A 19,128-nucleotide genomic window follows, 5' to 3' on the forward strand; every position below is an offset into this window, starting at 1 on the left:
ATTCACCTCATTATAAATAACAAGTACATAATTACATGCATGTAGAGTTGTATTTTATTTTTGTTTTATGCTGGTGGTTATCTTTAAATCTTTAAACATTACAGTGCTAGTTCATATTTTGGTTTTGGTAGAATATCATGGTTAAAACTTACAATTCAGATTCACTAGGATGTTTATAATAAATAAAACATACAATAAGTGTTGGTGAGGATGTGGAGAAATTAGAACCCATGTACATTGCTGGTTGGAATGTAAAATGGTACAGCTGCTTTGGGAAAGCCTGGTAGTTCCTCAAAAAGTGTAGAATTACCATATGACCAGGTATATACCCAAGAGAAATGAAAAATTTGCCCACACAAAAACTACACAAATGTTCATTGCAGCATTATTCATAATAGCAAAAAGAAATAACCTAAATGTCCATCAACTGATGAACAAAATTTGATCTCTATCTGCACAATGGAATACTATGCATCCATAAAAGGAACATCTGGCTGGGCGCCGTGGCTCACACCTGTAATCCCAGCACTTTGGGAGGTTGAGGCGGGCAGATCACGAAGTCAAGAGATTGAGACCATCCTGGCCAACATGGTGAAACCCCGTCTCTACTAAAAATACAAAAATTTGCCGGGTGTGGGGGCGTGTGCCTGTAATCCCAGCTACTCGGGAGGTTGAGGCAGGAGAATGGCTTGAACCAAGGAGGCGGAGGTTGCAGTGAGCCGAGATTGTGCCACTGCACTCCAGCCTGGCGACAGAGCGAGACTCCGTTTCAAAAAAAAAAGGAACTTCAAGAACTGGTACCTGCCACATATGGATGAACCCTTAAAACATTATGCTAAGTGAAAGAAGCCAGTCACAAAATAGCATACATTGTTTTACTCCATATACATAAAACAGCCCAGAACAGGCAAATCTATAGACACAGAGATTAGCAGTCGTCTAGGGCTGAGGGATTAGTGACTTCTAAAGGGGTAGAGGGTCTTTTTTTCAGGGTGATGAAATGTTCTAAAGTTAGATTATGGTGATGGCTGCACAACTCTGTGAACAAACACCACTGAATTATGCCCTTTAATTTTTTTTAGAGATGGGGCCTTGCTGTGTTGCTCAGGCTGGAGTGCAGCAGATGTTTAAAGGTGTGATCATAGCTCACTGCAGCCTCGAACTCCTGGGCTCAAGTGATCTTCCTTTCTCAGTCTCCCGAGTAGCGAGTAGCAGGGACCACAGGTGCATGCTCACTGCTCTAGCTCCAAATTGTGAACTGCAGCAGCCACCCTGTGTTTAGGAGATAACTAGCCACCGTGATAAGGATGGAATAGAAACAGCCTGGGTCTTTGATGACATTGGTAAGCCTCTGCACCAGCTCTGGCCTGTCCACCAGGAGAATTCTTATAATACAAGTTAATGAGATATAATTTTTCCTTAAGGCACTGTTAGGTTTCCTGCAGCTGAAAGTATTCTTAATTGGTACAAGTGGTGTGAGCTCAATATTCTGGAAACAGTAAAGCAAAACAATATTAATGTTTCTTACTAATGCATTAATAAAATTATCATAAATTACTTTCTAGGGATTACTTTCTGGGCCCTTTTAGCAGATAAAAACTCACAAAGGACCAATTTAAAATGGTATAATTTATTTTAATATAATGATATATATGTGTCCACATATACTATTTTAAAAATAAGCATGTAAATTATAATCATTATAAAACATAAGTTAGTCCTTATTTAATATTATCAGAGTAAAAGAGCACATATAGAAGTCAGTCTAACATTGTTGCACTTGTCTTTTAAAGTTAGAATACATAAAAGATTTAGCGCATTGTATTTTATTTCAGTTTTCATGTTATCGTCAACTATAAATACCCTTAGGAATGTACCACCTTATAACTTACATTCAAATAGTCAATATTTCTTAGTAGTTATTAAAGTACCATTAAATCACCTAAAACAAATGATCTAAAAAAATACTAGTTTAAATTAAAACCCTGAGGAATTAAAATTTTTTTTACACAATAGTTTTGGTTAAGTGCAATTTCATGTACATACTACCTTGTTTAAGGATGTACTTGGTAAGGCATAGTAAAAATAAAATCTACATAAGTAACAATCTAATACTATATTTAATTTGTTGCTACAAAGTTGTTTTGTTTCTCTAAAAAGTAGTTTTTGCATATCATTCTGGACCTCTTCACCCATCTGCTGGCTTATTTGCTTTATATACAATAGTTAAAATTTGTGCACTAAGCTGAGCTGCCTTCACAATTGTGGTTCAGACAAAATGCACCTGAAGAACTACATGTTAAGAGAGTTCATGTCCATGCTCAACCATGGCTTGCACAAATTGCTTGAAGACACGATCCATGTAAGTGGACTGTCTTGGCCAGATTCCCTCCAGAAAACCAATATGGCCTCCATAAGAAGTAAGGACCAAAGCAACATTAGGATTTTGCTTAGCAGTTTCTATTGGAATAGCTTCAGACCAGAAAAAACATGGCAATAAGAGAGAAGGAGAGAGAAAAATATTATGTTTTTGTTAGGAAAAGCATATACCTTTATCATATCTAATAAACAGAAATCAAAACACCATTATATAAATATATGTAATAAGCATAGTTAAATGGAATGAGTCTGACTAACTTATATCAACTATCTATATTCTTACAACAGTTCATATATATGGTCATGTACTGCACAATCATTTTGGGAAGAATCAATCCAAGATTGATCTTCATAACACAAAAGTATACATCAAGTCTTATTTTGAGAAATTAAGACAATTCAAGGAATGGTGAATCCTCATAATATGCTATAAAATTCCCACTGAGGTGTTACAGCAGGGAAAAAAACTAAGCTTAGCATCTTTGTGAGAGTTAGAAATTCATTAGGTATTATTTTGATTAACTTTACATGATGTGGCTGGGCATGGTGGCTCATGCTTGTAATCCTAGCACTTTGGGAAGCCGAAGTGAGAGGATCACTTGAGCTCAGGAGTTCGAGACCAGCCTGGACAACATAGTGAGACCCCATCTTGAAAGAAAGAAAACAAAGGACAGGAAGAAGAAAGAAAGGAAGACAGGAAAAAAGCAAAGAAAAAGAAAGAAGGAAAGAAAGAGAAAGACAAAAAGAAGAAAAAGAAAGAAAGAGAGAGAAAAAGAAAACAAAGGAAAGAGAGAAAAAGAGAGAGGCCAGGTGTAGTGGCTCATGCCTGTAATCCCAGCACTTTGGGAAGCTGAGGCAGGTGGATCACGAGGTCAAGAGATCGAGACCATCCTGGCCAACATGGTGAAACCCCGTCTGTACTAAAAATACAAAAATTAGATGGGCGTGGTGGCACGTGCCTGTAGTCCCAGCTACTTGGGAGGCTGAGGCAGGAGAATCGCTTGAACCCAGGAGGCAGAGATTGCAGTGAGCCGAGATCGCACCATTGTACTCTAGCCTGGCAACAGAGCAAGACTCCGTCTAAAAAAAAGAAAGAGCTCAACGCCTGTCATCCCAGCACTTTGGGAGGCCGAGGCGGGTGGATCACCAGGTTAGGAGATCAAGACCATCCTGGCCAACGTGGTGAAACCCCATCTCTACTAAAAATATAAAAATTGGCTGGGCGTGGTGGCACGCACCTGTAATCCCAGCTCCTGGGGAGGCTGAGGCGGAGAATTGCTTGAACCTGGGAGGCAGAGGCTGCAGTGAGCCAAGATCACGCCACTGCACTCCAGCCTGGGCAACAGAGCAAGACTCCATCTCAAAAAAAAAAAAAAAAAAAAAAAAAGAAAGAGCTGGGCGTGGTGGCTCACGCCTGTAATCCCAGTGCTTTGGAAGGCAGAGGCAGGTGGATCACGAGGTCAGGAGTTCAAGAACAGCCTGGCCAACATGGTGAAACTCTGTCTCTACTAAAAATACAAAAAATAGCCAGGCATGATGGTGCACGCCTGTAATCCCAGCTCCTTGGGAGGCCAAGGCTGCAGTGAGCTATCGCACCACTGCACTCCAGCCTGGTGACAGAGCAAGACTCTGTCTCAAAACAAACAAACAAACAAAAAGAGAAAGAAAGAGAGAGAAAGAACAAACGAATGAACCTTATATGATGTTAGATTCCTCAGGCCATCTGTGGATGTATTAAGGATTCAAAAGTATAAATATAATTTATATAATAAAAACATACAGATAACCAAAAGGAATGAAATTCTCTCAAATAGTAACAGTGTTTATCTTTGGGCAATGAAACGGGTGAATTTTTCTTTTTCTTCCTTCTCTGAATTTCTATTTATGGTAAAGACTAAGGAAAAGTATTTAAAAAACATAGTTGCGGCCAGGTGTGGTGGCTCACGCCTGTAACCCCAGCACTTTGGGAGGCGGAGGCAGGCGGATCACGAGGTTGGGAGATGGAGACCATCCTGGCTAACACGGTGAAACCTCGTCTCCACTAAAAATACAAAAACAAAATTAGCCAGGCATGGTGGCGGGTGCCTGTAGTCCCAGCTACTCGGGAGGCTGAGGCAGGGGAATCGCTTGAACCAGGGAGGTGGAGGTTGCAGTGAGCCGAGATTGCGCCACTGCACTCCAGCCTGGGCGACAGAGCAAGACTCCGTCTTAAACAAAACAAAACAAAACAAATCAACAACAAAACAAAAAAAAACATAGTTGCTGGCCGGGTGCGGTGGCTCATGCCTGTACTCAAAGCACTCTGGGAGGCTGAGATGGGTGGGGTGGATCACTTGAGGTCAGAAGTTTGAGACCAGCCTGGCTAACATGGTGAAACTCTGTCTCTACTAAAAATATAAAACAATTAGCTGGGCATGATGGTGGGCACCTGTAATTTCAGCTACTTGGGAGGCCGAGATAGGAGAATCGCTTGAACCAGGGAGGTGGAGGTTGCAGTGAGCCGAGATTGCGCCACTGCACTCCAGCCTAGGCGAAAGAGAGAGAGACTCTGTTTCAAAAAAAAACCCCAAAAACCAAAAAACAGAAACAAAAATATAGTTGCTGTATTTAATATAATTCACCAGTAATGAGTCTTTTTTTTTTTTGAGACGGAGTCTCTGTCACCCAGGCTGGAGTGCAGTGGCGCAATCTCAGCTCACTGCAACCTCTGCCTCCCTGGTTCAAGTGATTCTCCTGCCTCAGCCTCCCGAGTAGCTGGGACTACAGGCATGCGCCACCACACCCAGCTAATTTTTGTATTTTTTAGTAGAGACAGCGTTTCACCATATTGGACAGGCTGGTCTTGAACTCCTGACCTCGTGATCTGCCTGCCTTGGCCTCCCAAAGTGCTGGGGTTACAGGTGTGAGCCATCATGCCTGGCCTCGACAGTCTTTTCATATGCTCTAATAAATCCACCTTGAGTATAAATTTTATTTTTATCTTTTTTATTTTTTATTTGTTTTTGAGACAGTCTTACTCTGTGGCCCAGACTGGAGTACAGTGGTGCAATCTCAGCTCACTGAAACCTCTGCCACCTGGGTTCAAGCGATTCTCCTGCCTCAGCCTCCCGAGTAGCTGGGATTACAGGTGCTCACTAGCATGCCCAGCTATTTTTTGTATTTTTAGTAGAGACGGGGTTTCACCATGTTGGCCAGGCTGGTCTAGAACTCCTGACCTCAAGTGATTCGCCTGCCTCAGCCTCCCAAAGCGCTGGGATTACAGGTGTGAGCCACCTGTCTGGCCTGAGTATAAACTTTAAAAGATATGAATTAAAGTTTTTTTTTCTCCCATGCTTAGAGGTCAGTGAAAATGTTTTGATATAAGGTCTCTAATGGATCAAAACCTGGCATGAGAAGTGTTTTGATTTCAGATACTGCCAAATCTTATCTCCCTAATTAAGATAACATGGTTGAGGCCAGTGTGGTGGCTCATGCTTGTCATCTCAGCACTTTGGGGGGATCTCTTGAGGCTAGGAGTTTGAGACTAGCCTGGGCTGCATAGCAAGACTGACCGTGTCTTTACAAAAAATGTTAAAAAAAAAAAAAAAAAAAAAAAAAAAGCCTAGTGTGGTGGCATGCACTTGTAGTCCTAGCTGAGGCTGAGGTGGGAGGACAGCTTGAGCCCAGGAGTTAAAGGCTGCAGTAAACTTTTCTTTTTTTGAGATGGAATTTCACTGTTGTTGCCCAGGCTGGAGTGCAATGGTGTGATCTCGGCCAGCTTACTGCAACCTCCGTCTCCGGGGTCCAAGCAATTCTCCTGCCTCAGCCTCCTGAGTAGCTGGGATTACAGGTGTGTGCCACCACGCCCGGCTAATTTTGTATTTTTTTTTTTTTTTAGTAGAGATAGGGTTTCACCATGTTGGTCAGGCTGGTCTTGAACTCCTGACCTCAGGTGATCCACCCACCTCGGCCTCCCAAACTGGTGGGATTACAGGCGTGAGCCACTTTGCTCAGCCTGACTGCAGTAAACTATGGTAGTGTCACTGGACTCCAGTCTGGGCAACAGAGCGAGATCCTGTCTCCAAATATATATATATATAATGTGATTGATGCAATAATTACAACTTCACAACTTGGGCTGAGTTTTAGGGGCAAACAAGCTAATTAAAGGTAACAGCTTCTCTACCTCACCCCCTTGTAAGAAGAAAAAGGAAGCTAAAATTCACTAAGAGAACTGGGGCCTTTCCACAAATTGACTGTTTAGACAGTGCTCTAAATTTGACCCTTCATAACACTCTAAAGAATAAACCGATAGCCCTAAAGCAAGGCTCAACAAGCTAAGTTCTTATCAAAAAGTGGTCCTGAGTTCATGTCCTTAGCTAGCCACGTCTGTCCCAAGGAAGAACACCTAAAAGTGAACATCTATCTTGGGATCAGGTGTGGGTACTTAAGGGGAAATGGCTGATACTATTTTTGCTTTTCCTTTTTCACCAAACATTTAGAGTGTTTCATTTGCCTCTAAAGGAATTATCAAGAGCCTAAACTTCACACTCTGGATACATTCAGAAATTTCTAACAGAGAGTTACAGTCATATCAGAAGAACAAAAGGCTGGGCCACATTTGAGTCATGCGAAAGATGCTGGCTGCCTGTTCTCTCAGACTGCAGACAATTGTCCACTATTTCATTGTGGCAAGACTATTTTAAAGGCTTGGGAAAGAATAGAAAATAATGAGTTCAAACTTCACCCAAGTGGGTAAGGTTAAAATGTTGGGAATTTTTTATTGGTAAAAAGGTCAGTGAAATATAAAAATGGGTAGAGAAATACTGGACTTCCTTAATCCAATGAAAATATGCTAAAACAATCACCATGTAAGTCAACTGATATTAAAGTTCAGAGTTTCATTTTCTAAATTGTGGTCAAGGCCGTAAGTTTCAGCTTCTAAGATTACCTGTAATTAATCATAAATCACACAATAAAATAGGATCTCCTAGAGAAATGATAGGTAATTTAAAAATATATGTATATACACACACACATTGGGGATTTTCTGAAAATTTCACGACATATTTGTTATGTTTATAGTCAGAAGCATTTTTTAAATGAAGTATTTGGGGAAAATGGTTTTAATGTATTGAGGGGAAAGAGAGAAAAAGTTTTTGTTTTTTTTTTTTCGAGATGGAGTCTCACTCTGTCGCCCAGGCTGGAGTGCAGTGGTGCAATCTCGGCTCACTGCAACCTCTGCCTCCTGGTTCAAACGATTCTCCTGCCTCAGCCTCCCAAGTAGATGGGATTACAGGCACGTGCCACCATGCCCAGCTAATTTTTGTATTTTTAGTAAAGGTGGAATTTCACTGTGTGGGCCAGGCTGCTCCCTATCTTTGTTATTAAATTTCATATTTCTTAAGAAAGCAGGAAAGTTGGCGGGGTGTGGTGGCTCATGCCTATAATCCCAGCAGTCTGGGAGGCTGAGGCAGGCAGATCGCCTGAGGTCAGGAGTTCGAGAGCAGCCTGGCCAACATGGTGAAACCCTATCTCTACTAAAAATACAAAAATTAGCCAGGCATGGTGGCGGGGCACCTGTAATCCCAGCTACTTGGGAAGCTGAGGCAGGAGAATTGCTTGAACTTGGGAGGCGGAGGCTGCAGTGAGCCGAGATCGTGCCTTTGCACTCCAGCCTGGGTGACAGAGTGAGACTCCATCTCAAAAAACAAACAAAAAAAAACAAAAAAAAGGAAAGCAGTAAAGTTTAGGCTGGGTGTGGTGGCTCACGCCTGTAATCCCAACACTTTGGGGGAACCAGGCAGGCGAATTACCTGAGGTCAGGAGTTTGAGACCAGCCTGGCCAACATGGTGAAACCCCGTCTCTACAAAAATACAAAAATTAGCCAGGCATGATGGCGGGTGCCTGTAATCCCAGCTACTTGGGAGGCTGAGGAGGGAGAATCGCTTGAACCCGGGAGGCGGAGGTTGCAGTGAGCCGAGATCATGCCTTTGCACTCCAGCCTGGGCGACAGAGTGAAAAAGAAAGAAGGAAAGTTTATTTTTGAATAATTTTCTTTTTTTAAGAGGCAGGGTCTCATTCTGCTGTTCAGGCTGGAGTGCAGTGGCATGATCACAGCTCATTGCAGCCTCAAACTTCTAGGCTCAAGTGATTCTCCCACCTCAGCCTCCCAAGTATCTGGGACTACAGGCACACATCACCATGCCCAGCTAATTAATTTTCTTTTATACAGTATTCCAGGGAAAAGGAAAGAATGTTTCTCTTTAAATATGACCTTCTAGTCCAAATATGCTTCACTAATTGAGATATTCAAAGCCACTGTGTTTATAAAGTCTCAAGTTCTCTTCCAGCTTAAAAGGGAAGAAAAACTTCAAATTCTTCTTTATAGGAATCTCAGGAAGAAGAGGCAAGTGATGACAATATTCTCTTGAGGCAAAAGGACTGTAACATAATCTGTCCAAAGAACAGTGTATTTGGTAAGAAGGAAAGGTTATAAAAATGAGAATGAGCAAAACAGTGAGTCATAATTTGTTCTGAGCCTCTCACAATGGACTAGATAAGGGTCTGTGAAAATATTTAAGTAATCTGAGACATTTAGATACTGTGTAATGAGTATCTAGTTTATCATAATGGAAATGACACATTTTATTACTATATTTCCTTAAAAAGAACAATATATTAAAAGTTAATTCATGTCAAAATATATAAAAATATGTTAATTTTACCATGACTGGGTGAGAAAACATCATCCACAGAATTTAGACACAATACTGGAATTCCTACTGACTTCAGTCTAGGACTTGGACTGGCATCAGTATAATAATCATCAATTGTTTGGTATCCAAACATGACTGAAGTGAATCGCTTATCAAACTCTCTGATGGATTTAGCCTGAAACACAAAAACAAATTATATCTAGTCTTGCCCAAAAGAAGAAATAAAAGTATTACATAAAGTTTCTCTCCTACCTTCATGACATGATCCATATCAACTTGTTTTACAAACATATGTCGGTGCCTGGAACAAAAGAATTTCGGAAGTAAAAATCAAGGTCATTCCTACTCCATCATACTAAAAAGACTTAAAAACAAATTACTAAACAGCCTACCACAGGGCACAAAGTTGGCACTCAACAAATATTTGCTTAATCAGGTACGGCAGGATTAGTATAATAATGTTTGTGCTGAAGATATTTTCTTCAAGTACTTTTTTTTTTTTTTGAGACAGAGTCTTGCTTTGTCGCCCAGGCTGGAGTGTAGTGGTGTGATCACAGCTCACTGCACCTTCAACCTGCTGGGCTTTAGTGATTCTCTCACTTCAGCCCCAGAGTAGCTGGGACTACAGGTGTGCGCCACCACACCCCACCAATTTTGTGGGTTTTTTTTGTTTGTTTGTTTGTTTGATAGAGATGGGGTTTTGCCATGTCATCCAGGCTGGTCTCAAACTCCTGGGCTCAAGTGATCCACCCTCCTCGGCCTCCCAAAGTGCTGGGATTATAGGCATGAGCCACCTTGCCTGGCCTGGTAAATCTAATCCAGTGTTTAATGTCAACTTCCAGGATAACTATGGTTTTCAGTAAGTCATGTGCAAATCAACAGTACTTTTAAAGTTTATATTCATCAATTCACTTAAAAGTACGTTGTAACAGTCATAAAAAAATAAAGATTATGTGCATTGCATGTCTGTATCAAAATATCTCATGTACCCCATAAATATATACACCTACTATGTACCCACAGAAATTAAAAATTAAAAAAATTAAAGAAAGAAATATGCAAACAGAAACATCCTGCTGGGCGGGGGGCTCACGTCTGTAGTCTTAGCACTTTGGGAGGCTGAGGTGGATGGATTGCTTGAGTTCAGGAGTTAGAGACCAGCCTGGGCAACATGGCAAAACCTCGTCTCTGCAAAACATAAAATAATTAGCCAGGTGTGGTGGTATGTGCCTGTAGTCCCAGCTACTTGAGAGGCTGAGATGGGAGGATCACTTGAGCCTAGGAGGCTGAGGCTGCAGTGAGCCATGATCACACCACTGCACTCCAGCCTGGGCAATAGAGACCCTGTCTTAAAAAAAAGAAAAAGAAAAAGAAAAAAAAAAAAAGAGAGAGAGAAAGAAAAAGAAAAAAAGAAAATACACAAACAATTCCAGAGAAAACTAATGCAAAGATAGTATTTTGGTAGTATAAGAGCTGTGAGGGCTGAGATTATCTAAGTGAACTGCATTCTCCTGTCTCTAAAACATACTATGCTCGTAAGCACACCCTCAAGGAGCCGTATTATTCAGCAATGAAAGTACTTACTACATTACTTACTATCCAGGAAAGACTTAGGTATTATTAAGATTAGCAACAAGTAGAAAATCCAGGGAAACAGCCCATCACACCACTTAACACATTCCATACTAACATTTTTAGTCTTTTAGAATAATTTAGAATGGTGATTAGAATAGTAACCTTCAATAGTGTACCTTCACTAAAAATGGGGCACATACTTTAGGGGTTGTACAAGACAATCCACTGGGGTTCAGAAGGAAAACATTACAACTTTTAGCTACATTTTTAACTTATGCTTAAATTTTAACTGATACTTACATTTTTTATTTATATGCATTTACAACAAAGATAATATTTTGGTACAGTAGTAAATTTATTCAGTGTATAAATACATATATTGGTAGTATTATGCTTTAAATTTTTTTACTGTTGGGGCATGTAATCAAAACATTTGGAGACAACAGGATTTTTTTTTTTTTTTTTTTTTTGAGACGGAGTCTTGCTCTGTCACCCGGGCTGGAGTGCAGTGGCATGGTCTCGGCTCACTGCAACCTCCGCTTCCTGGGTTCAAGCAATTCTCGTGCCTCAGCCTCCTAAGTAGCTGGGACTAGAGGCGCACATCACCATGCCCAGCTAATTTTTTTGTATTTTTGGTAGAGACGGGGTTTTACCATGTTGGCCAGGATGGTCTCAATCTCCTGACCTCGTGATCCCCCCGCCTCAGCCTCCCAAAGTGCTGGGATTACAGGCGTGAGCCACTGGGCCCGGCCCTGGAGACAACAGATTTTAAAGATGACTCACTTATTAACTGAAGACTGAAGGCAGGTTGTCAAATAGTAATTAAAAAGTAGCCAGTTCAGTGGTTTTTCCAATGACTCTGAGCAAGCAAAGGTGTTCCAACCAACGGAAAAAGTTGCAGCTGCCATCAAAGGAGTTTTGGACCCAATTTTGCCCAGGTAATTTAGAAGCAGCATTCTAAAATGGGGAGAAACAGGAAACTCAGTGATTAATTTGCTGTATCACAGAAGACATCCATTTCTAACTACAGACTTTATATTAACTACGGAGAAGAAAAATATAAACTAGTGTTTAAGTCCTCTATCCTGGAAAAGCATGCAAGCATTTTCATTCTTTCCTTATATTCATATATTTATTTGTCTTGCAGTCAACTATGTGGTAAATAGGACAAATCATAGTTATTCCTTATATATGTATTCTATGAAGTCAAACATAAGAGAAATCCACCCTAAGAGTAGTTTTTAGACGTGACTGCATGCTGAAATCACCCAGAGAGTTTTTGTATGTGTGTGTGTGTGTGTGTTTTTGAGACAGAGTCTTGCTCTGTCACCCAGCCTGGAGTACAGTGGTGCGATCTTGGCTCACTGCAACCTCCACCTCCCGGGTTCAAGCAATGATCCTGCCTCAGCCTCCCGAGTAGCTGGGATTACAGGCATGCATCACCATGCCCTGGTAATTTTTTGTATTTTTAGTGGAGACGGGGTTTCCTCATGTTGACCAGGCTGGTTTTGAACTCCTGACCTCAAGTGACCCGCCCACCTTAGCCTCCCAAAGTGCTAAGATTACAGCCGTTGCACCCGGCCTCGTTTTTCTTTTTTTTTTTTTTTTGAGATAGGCTCTGTAGCCCAGGTTGGAGTGCAGTGACACAATCACACCTTAGGGCAGCCTTGATCTCCTGGGCTGAAGTGAGCCTCCCACCTTACCCTGCCCAGTATCTGGGACTCCATGTGTCCGCCATCATGCCCAGCTAATTAAAAAAAAAAAAAAAAAGAAATTTTTTTTTTTTTTTTTTGTAGAGATGAGGTCTCACTATGTTGCTCAGGCTGGTCTCCAGCTCCTGAGGAGTTTGTAAATGACTACTGATGTCTGAGTCTTACCCGGAGAGATTGTGAGTTAACTGGTCTGGATCACTACCCTAGCTGCCAAGGATCCTTGCACCCTGTGGCAAGTTTCTAAATCGCTCTCTAGTCTAGACTTTCTGAGTTGTGGTAGAACAGTTGACCCCTAAAGTAACTTGTTTTCTCTTTCTATTCCTGTTATTTGTCCTTATTTCCTAACACATATTTTCTTCTTTTTGTTCTACTAATTTTCTTGATTCTATGCTAATTCTCTTTTGGTAAGAGAGACCATAATCGTGTTTAATCTACATACACAATGTTGAAAATCTAAAGTTTAACGCTGCCAAGTAACAGGATGATATCCTAATTGTTTCTCATTATATTTTTTGTACTTGATTTCTTCAATTATCCAGGTTTTGAAATAGGAGAAATGGGTAAAAATTCTCCCTCATTCTTTTTTCCAGTCCAAATGACTTGCAGGGGTGAATATGATGAAGTTTTAGATGGAAAGTGGACATTTAGCTTTTGAAAATGATCCTTCGTAACAACTGAACTATCTGTATACAGTATTGTGATTCACCAAACCGTATATAGGACAATGCTTACTCTTCTGCAAAGGGTTCATTCTAGAGTCCTAGTTTTGGTGGCCCTACTCTTTGATGGGAGGTCAGATATTGTTGGGAGGCTGGTAAAATGCACAAATTGGAAGGGCTTGAAGGGAAACTCAGGACTGGGAAGATTCAGAAGTAGATATGACCAAGCAGGTGGGATACGTCTTGGTTATTACTCAGGAACGAAATGATGTCAAGATGTTATCCCCCAAAAGACTGTTTTACTTCTATAGGAAAAGGACCCTATTTTCCCACCAAAAGAAAAAAACTACAAGCTAAAAAAAAAAAAAAAAAAGAGAGAGAGAAATAACCCCTGGATTAAGAGACTTAAAAAGCATACCAATCTCAATGTATAGACTTTTCCTGGCTCCTAACTAAACTAAAACCAAACAAGCAAACAGACTATTTGGGAAATGTGAACACTTACTGAATACTGGATGATAGTTTGAAATTAGTGTTAATTTTGTTCAGGTGTAATAACAGTAACATGGTTTTGTTTTTTTGTTGTTTTTTAAGATAAACTCCAGCCAGGTGCAGTGGCTCACGCCTGTAATCCCAGAACTTTGGGAGGCTGAGGTAGGTGGATCACGAGGTCAGGAGTTTGAGACCAGCCCAACATAGCGAAACTCCCTCTCTACTAAAAACACAAATATTAGCTGGACATGGTGGTGGGCGCCCGTAATCCTAGCTACTTGTGAGGCTGAAGCAGGAGAATCACTTGAAACCAGGGGACAGAGGTTGCAGTGAGCTGAGATCTCACCACTGCACTCCAGTCCAGGTGACAATTGGAGACTCCATCTCAAAAGAAAACAAACAAACAAACAAACAAACAAAAAAACACAAAACATAAACTCCACTTTTTTTTTTGAGATGGAGTTTTGCTCTTGTTGCCCAGGCTGGAGTGCAATAGCACAACATAGGCTCACCACAACCTCTGCCTCCCGGGTTCAAGTTCTCCTGCTTCAGCCTCCTGAGTAGCTGGGATTATAGGTATGCACCACCATGCCCAGCTAATTTTGCATTTTTAGTAGAGACGGGGTTTCTCCACATTGGTCAGGCTGGTCTGGAACTCCCGAACTCAGGTGATCCGCCTGCCTTGGCCTCCCAAAGTGCTGGGATTATAGGTGTGAGCCACCGCGCCTGGACTTTTTTTGTGTGTGTGAGACGGAATCTCGCTCTGTTGCCTAGGCTGGAGTGCAGTGGCGTGATCTCAGCCCATCGCAACCTCTGCCTCCTGGGTTCAAGCCATTCTCCTGCCTCAGCCTCCTGAGTAGCTGGGATTACAGGCCTGCACCACCATGCCCAGCTAATTTTTGTATTTTTAGTAGAGACGGGATTTCACCATGTTGGTCAGGCTGGTCTTGAACTCCTGACCTCGTGATCCACCTGCCTCAGCCTTCCAAAGTGCTGGTATTACAGATGTGAGCCACTGTGCCCAGCTTTTTTTTTTTTTTTTTTTTTAAGACGGCATCTCGCTCTGTTGCCCAGGCTGGAGCGCAGTGGTGTGATCTCAGCTCATGGCAACCTCCACCTCCTGGGTTCAAGCGATTCTCCTGCCTCAGCCTCTTGAGTAGCTGAGATTACAGGCATGCGCCACCACATCCAGCTAATTTTTGTATTTTTAGTAGAGATGGGGGTTTCACCATGTTGGCCAGGCTGGTCTTGAACTCCTGACTTCAGATGATCCGCCCGCCTTGGCCTCCCAGCGTGTTGGGATTACAAGCATGCACCATCATGCCCAGCTAATTTTTGCATTTTTTATAGAGATGGGGGGTTTCACCATGTTAGCCAGGCTGGTCTCGAACTCCTGACCTCAGGTGGTCTGCCTGCCTCAGCCTCTCAAAGTGCTGGGATTACAGGTGTAAGTCACCACACCTGGCCCACCTTTTAGAGATATCAACTATTTATAAGTGATGTCTGAGATTTGGTTCACAATAATCAGAGTTGGGAGGGAAAGGGGAGGGGGTGACACTGATGAAACAAGATGATCCATGAGTTGCTGGCACTTGGCCCCAGGGGCATCACAGGCTCTATCACAGGGATTACCCCAGTCCATGGGGCACTGGGCATAAAGATCGTCCATGGACTGTTTTTGTGTGTTGCATCTCCATAAGAAAAAATGTGTCAAGATATAAAACACATCCCCAAGTGGTAAGCCCACTTGAGATCGTGTCACAGTGCTAGGCAACTAGAAGGGGTGCTTCCGTCTAACAATTCACAAGACATTAATGTTCAACCAGCTGTAAAGGCTAATGGTCAAGTTCTGCCTTCAGGCACTGAGGCTTCAATGCGGCATGAATAGACATTTCCCAGGAGCATGTGAATAGAGAATCTGAACCTGTTTATGTAAGCTCTGGCCTTTAGAAAAGCCACGCGTTTATATGATTAAGGGAAAAGTTCAGCTCTCACCCTGTCCTTTAAGGTTCACATCATGCGGGAAAGGAAAGTGACGCTAAACTCTGTCCATTAAGCACAATTCAGAGTCTGCGTGGGTTTTCTCCATTGAGATTTCTTCCTTTAGTAGGTCAAGTCAGACCTTCCATGCTAATGGAAGAAATGTATTCTTTTCTTCTTAGTTTTATGTTTATCCGAATCTAAAAAGCTGTGGTTAAAGGCCTGTTTTTTAGTCTATCATTTGTAAATGCTGTTCATTTTCTTTTTAAAAAAATTAAATTTTTTTCTTTGTCACAGCCACTGGCTATAGAAAAAGGCTGTTCATTTTCAAGTGATTCATGTTCAAGATGTTCTAAAAACTGAAATGACAGATAAACCAATTATAAAATTATGAAAAAATATCATTTTCTATCTTAAGTATTTGCTGATTTAAAAAACTAGTTTTGGACAATGGCTTCAGGAATCTAAAAGCTTAGTAAAATTCCAGATGATAAAAATTTTGGATTTCCTTAAGCTCACTATCACTAGAACAACCATAAAAAACCCCAAAAACAATTAGTAGAAATAAGCCTAAATAAAAAAGTTCCAAATAAGCCCCAAAGTAATTGCAAGCAGCACAAATGACAATATCCATATGCTTAAAATAGCAGCTGGAGTAGGGGGTTAACAAAATTTCAGTTTCTAGGAGAGCACTCCACAGTAGGTCCATTTGCCCAGCAACAAAACAAAACAAAACAAAATACCACCTGGGGAAAAATAATTTTGAAGGCCACTGCAGCTGGAGAGAGCAATAAGTGATTATTTCTCTAACTGGAGTGATGAAAGTCATGCTACAAGTTCAGCTTCAGAACGCAGCTCCAGGGATGGCTGGGAGTGCATCAGGAATCAGAAGGTCAACATGGCAGCCAGTGAGTGATGCAATCGACTTCATGGGCTTCGGACAAGCCTTCAGGCTCACAAAATCCGCAGTCACAGAGACCCGTAGTTAAGAAAAATATTAAAATTCACCTGAATTAATTCTTTCCTTCCTTCGTTCATTCAATCAGCCGCATTTAATAAAATATGATAAACATAATCAGACATTTATTTAAAAAGTGTCCATATAGCTAGCTTATAGTCCTCTCAAAGAGACAGCCAATAAAATAGCTTCCCTCTCAGAGATTATTTTAGAAAGGGAAAACCTTACCCTCCCATTGAAACCCCTGCTGCCAGGAAAGGAGCAGAAGAGTACAGGCTGTGTACATGGTGAATAACTGTCTCCAAGTCTTCAGTGTTAGCACAACAGTAAGTCCTTGGCGTCTGGAAGTAGTGACAAGTAAAGCACAAAAATTACAATGTGAGGTTAATGATTTGTAAAATGCAGAAATGTAAACAGGAGCAAGAAGTCATACATATGAGCAAAGAACCTTTGTTTGCACATACTGTGGTATTAATAATTTATCATTTTCCTGTCTTGCAGTGTGCATATATGCCATTTAAAGTCAGCACAGTTAGCGTCGGCACCAACAAAAAGAACATGAACATGCAAGGAAGGCTTGATGCAGATGGGGCAAGACCAATCCAAATACCTTAAATTAAACAAAGTACCATACTCAAATGTGTCTCCAACTTAACCAGAGAAGTTTAGGAAAAAAAGCAGAGAACTGTGCTTTCTATTAAACAAAAAACAACCTGTACCCTCAAAGCCAAAATAACTTTTTTTTTTTTTGGAAAGACAGGGTCTTGCACTGTCACTCAGGCTAGATTGCAGTGGCATGATCACAGCTCATTGCAGCCTCGACCTCTCAGGCTCAAGCAATCCTCTGACCTTAAACTCCCAAGTAGCTGGAACCACAGGTACAGGCCACCACAGAGATTTAAAAAAAAAAATGTTTTGTAGAGACGGGGGTGTCTTGCTATGTTGTCCAGGTTGGGCTTAAACTCCTGGGTTACAGTGATTCACCTGCTTTGGCCCCCCAAAGTGTTGAGATTATAGGCGTGAGCCTGTGCCTGGCCCAAAGTAACTTTAAAAATATTATTTTTGAGATGGAGTTCTGCTCTCTTGTCCAGGCTGGAGTGCAGTGATGTGATCTCAGCTCACTGCAACCTCTGCCTCCCAGGTTCAAGTGATTTTCCTGCCTCACTCTCCTGAGTAGCTGGGATTACAGACACCCACCACCATGCCTGGCTAATTTTTGCATTTTTAGTAGAGATGGGGTTTCACCATGTGGACCAGGCTGATCTTGAACCCCTGACCACAAGTGATCCACCTGCCTCAGCCTCACAAAGTGCTGGGATTACAGGTATGAGCCACCACGTCTGGCCAAAAAAAATTTTTTTGAGACATGGTACTACTCTATTTCTAGGCTGGAGTGCAACGGTATGATCACAGCTCACTGTAGCCTTGACTTCCTTGTTCAAGTGCTCCTCCTGCTTCAGAAGCCTCCTGAGTAGCTGGGACTATAGGCATGCACCACCATGCCTGGCAAATTTTTAATTTTTTTGTAGAGACAGGATCTTGCTATGTTGCCCAGGCTGGTCTCAAATTCCTGAGCTCAAGTAATCCTCCTGCCTTGGCCTCCCAAGCAAAATCATTATTTATTAAAAAGCAAACAAGCAGCCAGGCACAGTGGCTCACGCCTGTAATCCCAGCACTTTGGGAGGCCAAGGCAGGTGGATCACGAGCTCAGGAGATGGAGACCATCCTGGCTAAAACAGTGAAACCCTGTCTCTACTAAAAATACAAAAAATTAGCCAGCTGTGGTGGTGGACACCTGTAGTCCCAGCTACTCGGGAGGCTGAGGCAGGAGAATGGCGTGAACCCGGGAGGTGGAGCTTGGAGTGAGCTGAGATCACGCCACTGCACTCCAGTCTGGGTGACAGAGCAAGACTCCATCTCAAAAAAAAAAAAAAACAAAACAAAAAAAACCAAAAGGGGCTTTTCAATAGTGTACCCCAAATCCCCAAAATTTTAAATTGTAGCTCATTTCTAATTGGGGAACTGTTTTCTCCACCTTGAATGCTGTCTGCCAATGAAAGAGTATGGTTTCCTAGTGCTGTCTTCACTCTAGATCAAGCAATCTATGGTCTAATTTATTAACTGAATTTAATTTTTTAATTTATTTTTATTTTTTTTGAGATAGAGTCTTGCTCTGTCGCCCAGGCTGGAGTGCAGTGGCACAATCTCAGCTCACTAGTACGCCTCTGCCTCCCAGGTTCAAGCAATTCTCCTGAGTAGCTGAGACTACAGGTGTGCGCCAGCTAATCTTTTTTTTTTTTTTTTTTTTTTGAGACACAGTCTCGCTCTGTTGCCAGGATGGAGTGCAGTGGCGCGATCTTGGCTCACTGCAACCTCTGCCTCGCGGGTTCAAGTGATTCTCCTGCCTCAGCCTCCCAAGTAGCTGGGACTACAGGTACGTACCACCATGCCTGGCTAATTTTTGTATTTTTAGTAGAGATGGGGTTTCACCATGTTGGCCAGGCTGGTCTCTAACTCCTGACCTTGTGATCTGCCCACCTCGGCCTCCCAACGTGCTGGGATTACAGGTGTGAGCCACCGCACCCAGCCTATTTTTTTTGTATTTTTAGTAGAGACAGGGTTTCACCACGTCGGCCAGGCTGGTCTGGGACTCCTGACTTCAAATAATCCACCC

General features: G+C 41.9%; 1 protein-coding gene across 4 annotated transcripts in view; it reads right to left on the reverse strand.

Moving 5' to 3' along the window:
* Nucleotides 1-1,614: 1,614 nt before the first annotated feature.
* The window catches only part of ABHD3 (abhydrolase domain containing 3, phospholipase), a 55,696-nt gene continuing 38,182 nt past the window's right edge, over nt 1,615-19,128 (reverse strand). For 2 of the 4 annotated variants that reach the window (XM_024236108.3, XM_054538194.2), the window contains 4 exons: nt 11,437-11,610; nt 9,331-9,379; nt 9,088-9,253; nt 1,615-2,472 (listed from right to left, as the gene is read on the reverse strand). In XM_024236108.3, the coding sequence (XP_024091876.1) occupies nt 2,300-2,472; nt 9,088-9,253; nt 9,331-9,379; nt 11,437-11,610 (562 nt within the window). In that variant the 3' untranslated portion in view covers nt 1,615-2,299. Of the gene's footprint in view, nt 2,473-9,087; nt 9,254-9,330; nt 9,380-11,436; nt 11,611-16,242; nt 16,796-19,128 lie in introns of those variants that run through there. The other 2 variants (XM_054538193.2, XM_024236109.3) reach the window with 2 other exon arrangements.

Source organism: Pongo abelii, chromosome 17, assembly GCF_028885655.2.
Source record: "Pongo abelii isolate AG06213 chromosome 17, NHGRI_mPonAbe1-v2.0_pri, whole genome shotgun sequence".
NCBI lineage: Eukaryota > Metazoa > Chordata > Mammalia > Primates > Hominidae > Pongo > Pongo abelii.